At 34.6% G+C, this 5,908-nt stretch overlaps 1 protein-coding gene across 1 annotated transcript; it reads left to right on the top strand.

Annotated features, from left to right (window-relative positions):
- The first annotated feature begins 394 nt into the window (after nt 1–394).
- LOC131644067 (folate-binding protein 1) lies at nt 395–4,490 on the top strand. The gene is made up of 4 exons (XM_058914461.1): nt 395–604; nt 1,953–2,302; nt 2,604–2,938; nt 4,238–4,490. The coding sequence occupies exons 1-4, from the start codon at nt 496–498 to the stop codon at nt 4,362–4,364; spliced, it is 921 nt and encodes a 306-aa protein (XP_058770444.1). The 5' UTR covers nt 395–495; the 3' UTR covers nt 4,365–4,490.
- The last annotated feature ends 1,418 nt before the right edge of the window (nt 4,491–5,908 follow it).

Genomic DNA, 5,908 nt, shown 5'->3' with positions numbered 1-5,908 from the left:
TATTTTTTTTTAACAAGTTTTCATTGTATTTTTAAATAAAAAAATACAGTTTTAATGACATATAAATGTCATTTTCCAGATTGACACAACCACATATGCATTCATTTGCCATCTATGCATTTTTTAAGGAGAAAATTAGAGTTAGAACTAAAATTGCAAAAAATATGATAGCATAGAGACTGATTTATTCGATTAAAAAAATGCAAGACTAATTTTGTGAATCGATCAAAATGCGAGGACAAAAATATAATTAAACTAAAAAAAAAAAGTACAAATATATCTATCAAACAAAGTAATACAAAATATGTTGACAAAAAAATAAATCAATCCCAAAACATCGAATTAAAAGTATATTACCAAAAAAGCAGAAAATAATTATAAAAAAATAGTCTCTGTCAATTTTGTGTGTCTGAATTAATCCACAGGAATCAATTGCACCGCGTTTGGGTGCAGTCATATACGGCGTTAGAAACTTGATGAAATCAAGGTCACACTATGGTGTTTTTTCAGATATGGAGCCACTCTCACCTCGGACCCAATAAAACTGAATACGCTTTCCTGCTTTTACTCATCCTCTTCCATATCTTCCTTCCTCACTCTTCCGGTAACCGTTCTCCTCCCTCTTTAACCCCTTTTCACAATACTATCGATTTTCCACGATCGTGATGATAAGATACTACCGTGTTGAGCTTAAGTAGAATTTTATTATTTCTTTTCTGAAACACTTTTACGTAGTTACTAGTGTGATAGTGTTCATGATCCGGGAATTTCTTCGATTTTTTAAAACCTAGTTGTGGTTTTATGAATATGCGTCTGAAACTTGGTTTGGGCGATTTGAAAGAAAGAGCTGTGCTTTTTGAATTGGTGTTGCAATGTTCATCTTTTCCGTAGTTTTTTAAGTTTTGTATTATAGGTTAGGCTTGTTCATGCTAACCACTAACCCTAATTTTGTTGGGATAACCTGATCTGTCAATGGATTTAGGATGAGTAAGACCCAACTTAAGTCTCTGCCTTAATTGACCTGTAGAGCATCGACTTTGTTTGAGTCAGGGGACGGGTTTATAGCCAGCCTAAAGAAATTACCCAATCAAAATTTACAGAGAGTTGTCGTAAAAAAAAAAAGGTCTCAAATTGTGGCTTACTCACCCATTGTTAGTTTTATGCGGATTGTGATGAGGTTTTGATAAACAAAATATTCTAGTTTTTTCTCTTACAAGACAAAGGGTTCAAGTTGAAATCTATGGTTTAGTTAGTAATTCTGTAAGTAGAGTAATATTGTAGCCAAAGTAGTCAATAGTGGCGCTATCCCGCTATAGCATAGTGGAACGGTGTCTTGGTGTTGCAAAACACTTGCGACTTCTATTGGGTAAATAGCAGGTATGGGAGGCAGAGCGGTTCTTGGCCCGGAGCGGTTTCTTTTCCGCTATATGCTATCCCATTTTGGGGTCGGCTGCTCCGCCGCTATCCCGGATTGACTACTATGATTGGAACTAGTTAGAACCATGTTTGGATACATGGTAAAATGCTATATTTAACTTTTAACATATAGACATTATTGAATGATCACTTTATAGTTCTTAAATCGTTTATCGGGCTAACCTGGTCTCATCTTAACTAGTCCCGATCTTAATTTGACTCTTAAAATGCCTGGTTTTTTCAAACTTACTAGGATGGGTTAGGCTTTAAAGAACTGGCCCAGTCAAAATTTAGGGCTGGATTTGGGACAGGTACACCTGTCTCTTTTCACCTCTACTTAATTATTATATTTAATGATATATATACATGCTTGTCTATATTATCCCCGTTTTTTTATTTTCTCTGTATGACATTGAGCTTAGCTTGTGAGGATCCTAGTCTTCCCGTTCTTCTCACTTAAACGCACGTAAAAACTGTCATGAATCAAGGCATGTATATCTTGTTTTAAGCACGACTCTTTCCTTTCCTGAATGCAGGTAAACCCAATGGAGCGTGTGTTTCTCAAAAAGGTCGCTTTCCTCCTTTCAAATCAGAGGGCAACCCTCCCAAATGGGGTCCTAAAGATATGACCCTTTGTCGGGTTTTTCGCAAGAAGACTTGCTGTGATGCAACACATACACATCCTGCACTCCTGTCTGTAAGGAAGCTTGCTTCTGGCGGGGAAGCTAGCCCAGAGTGTTTGCACTTATGGGAACTATTGGAATGTGCCATATGTGATCCACGCGTTGGTACTCGGCCTGGACCTCCTGTAATTTGTGAATCTTTATGTGAGAACATTTATGACGCATGCTCGAACGCCTACTTCTCTATGGATGTGAAAACACAGGTATTTGACTATTGTCTTTGGGAAATTTTTATATAAGATCATGGGAAGAAGTTTAGAGTTCTTTATATATGTGATGGTAAAAAAACAAATGTTTGTCTGGGATTTCCATAAATTAGTCATTCAGTTACGTTTTTTAAGCATTCATAGAAGTCGTTGTGCCTTTGGGTGATTGGATAGACATATCTTGTTAATAATTCATAGAAGAATGTTGTTAGTATGCAGATATTTTCCTTTTAATACAAGATGATAGAAATTTTAATCTGTCTCCTCACATCCATTTCTTGATTCTTTGAAACGCCAGATGCTTGCTCCTTGTGGAGTAAATGATTTTGTATGTGGTAGGGCTGCCGAATGGGTCTCCAATGGTACAGATCTTTGTCTTGCTGCAGGTTTTCGAGTGAAGCCATCTGATATGGTCCATGTTGCCTCAGAAGAGACTTTTTGCTATGGGGATAAAGCAAGTCTAGGTTCAGTTGCTGATTCCTGGAGGGCTTCACAGTTTGAATCAACCAAGAAAGGAGAGAACTCGATGATATTTGACGATTTCCAACAATGGACTAGGAATATGCCATTCAATGAAAGAGTTTCTTGGGCTATAGGAGGGATGGTTCTAACAGCAGGATTGGTGTTTATAAGGTCCAAATGCAATACTTTTTGCTTCCTTTTATTAAGCGGCTGTACATTTTTTGTATGATTTTATCAAATTCAATCATAGGCAGTTTAGAAACACGACTTGTTAGAAATGTCAATCATTTAGGAGTTATACTGTCAACCTCATATAGCGTTGCATAGCATCAAACCCCCTAAAATGTTATAGTCGGATAGCCACTATTGCAAAAACAAAAAACTAGTTTACAAAGGAAACATAAACACTCGAAAGTAGAAAAATATATAAAATTAACAATATCATCATAGTTAATAGTTAAAGAATCCAAAGAATAGAGCAATAAAACTTAAATAGAGAAGAAACAAAACAAAATTGAACTAAAAGTAGGAAGATGAACCTAACTATTATTTGCGAGCAAGAAAATAATAGAATGAAGAACAAAATAAAGGGTTCAGATTCAAATTTATATCCTTAAGAAAATGACCATCGTCTAAAAAGAATTTGAGGAATTTATTCCCAAAATCCTAATAGCAGACACTATAGCAGTTTGGGGCTGCAATTTCACTGCAATTAGCTGCCTCTACAACAGTGTTATCAAATAGCGGTGCCATGGCCGCTATGGCAGATATACATGGCGGTTTTTCGGCTCGCCGCAGTGGTAAATATAGGCCAATATTGCGGGTTTTTCCGTCACAGTCCGCTATAATGGCGCTGCAAAGTGGTCGATATGGCCGGATTTTTGCTCTCCACCATGGACCGCTATCCTCCATCGACAACACTGCACTACAGCGACTATTAGTCACGCGTCTCTTAGTAAAAGTGTCGCGCCAAGCCCTACCACTGCAACGTTATTCTGCTGTAGCTTAGTAAAAGTGTCGCGCCAAGCCCTACTACAGCAACGCTATTCTGCTGTAGTGCTGCTATAGTGTGCTTCTGACAGCATATATTTGGAGTTGTTTCTGTTTTCCTTCTCTCTAAGTATTGTTTTCATCTCAGTTTTTGTTTACTTTGCAACTCTTGTTATACTCGTTGTAGTTGTGATCCTGTTATCAACTTTTCCTATTGACATGGTACACTTGGAATTTGTCATATATCTTCTTTGTATTTTCCATTGATAATAGTTCTTGCATGAACATGTGTCTGTTGTTGTACACATCACACAACTAATTGCAAACTTATGGCAATCTTAAATGTATCTTAAATTTTTAATTGAGCGTTTCCAATAGGCATCATGCAAGAACTGCTGTTATACATTAAATGAGAAATGATATCTTTATCTTATTGCTGTAGTGGTGCCTTACATTTATGTCTACATGATAATTATACAGCAAAAGGAAAAGCAATAACCAACGCCAGAAACTAGCCGCTATTCAGCGCACCGCGAGGAAGCTGGGAAGGCTGGTGGATCAACAACCTTCAAATGGTTCAGAAATTAGGAACAGAATTTCCAGATGAGAGTTCCCTTGTATGTGTAATTGTTAACAATACATAATTAATTGTGGTAATTTATAGGTCAATCTCATGTTTCATGTTTCTTGATTAATAATCTAAATGAAGTCTTGATGCCTTCTCCTTTCTCTCTCTCTCTCTCTCTCTTTTTTTTTTTTTTAATATAGCATATTGAATGTTATTTTTCGTTTCATAATGGTGTGCATTTTTCCTATCAATTCAAACTTTATTCATGTTTTTTTAATAAAACACACCTCATTCATGTTAATCTGGGCATTGAAACAACCATTGCCAAGAATATCACTACAATCTAATGTTACGTATGACTTGACATATATTTTATTTCTATTCTCCATAGTTAAAAAAATTAGGCTAAACAATTTTTTTAAAAAGATTTTTTTAAATTGAAAAAGGTTAGACACTATATGATCCTAGAGTTGGGTTGGATATGGACTTACCAATTTCATGTCATGTTGCTTTTTTCTAAACAATTTCATGTCATGTTGCTTTTTTTCTATTAATTTATTAATAAGTAAATTAAAATTTTAAATTGATTTTGCCTAGAGGTACCATTATCCCCACCGAACTTAAAGATAACTAAAAATTTACCTTCAAAGGGAGCTTATCTTTCATGTATAAAAATTATATTCAAGGAACTTTTGTTAAATTAGTTGAGAAAGTTTTCAAATCAATTATGTAGAAAGAGAGAATATGAGAATAATGTAATAAGATACTACAATATGTAATAGTGGCCTTCATATTTATATTATTATAGGTTAAAATAATAGTACATGAAAAAGAAAAATGAGTCAAACTCATATTTAAAGATGATTTTTAATAGTTTTCAAATGGGTGTAGTTACCGTGCATAGATAAAAATCTATGCACCATGCATAGATTATTATGTATCCTTGGATCATTGGATCAAATTCTAAACATCAATTGTTATTATTCAATACTCACCACTCAATATTGGATTAAAAACATGATCCAATGGTTTATGTAGGCTTATGCATGGTGCATAAGTAAAATCCTTATGCATATTAACCAAAGCCGTTTTCAAATCATTATGCATTCAATTTGATGCCTTTGAAAACAAATCTTCTTGTCTTAACGTAGGAAGTAGATATGACATTATTTTGAACCTTTTCTTTGAGAAAGTGATAGTCTATTTCAATGTATTCTTTCATGGAACACTAATTTGGAAGGAATATTTAGACACTTTGATTATCACACCATATGGACAAAATATTTTTAAATTCCACCTCATTCAAGATATGTCCTACTCATATTAATTCACATATAATGCGAGTAGTTGGCTTGTATTATACTCTTACATTTGTTCTTGCCACCACATTTTGTTTCTTAATTTTCAAAGATATCAAATTGTTTTCAAAGAATACACAGTTATTTCATAATAATTTGCTAGTCCATCAGAGCTGTGATCCAATATGAATTAGAAATATTTTTCATCTACATATGCTCATGATCTTGGTACAGAGTTCTCTAGTTCTCTACTCTGGAGCTTGCTTCACGTACTTAACAATTCAA

The sequence above is a fragment of the Vicia villosa genome, linkage group LG1 (assembly GCF_029867415.1).
Source record: "Vicia villosa cultivar HV-30 ecotype Madison, WI linkage group LG1, Vvil1.0, whole genome shotgun sequence".
Taxonomy (NCBI): Eukaryota; Viridiplantae; Streptophyta; class Magnoliopsida; order Fabales; family Fabaceae; genus Vicia; species Vicia villosa.
Note: the sequence above shows the minus strand (reverse complement) of the source record. Positions and strands in the feature narration are given on the sequence as shown.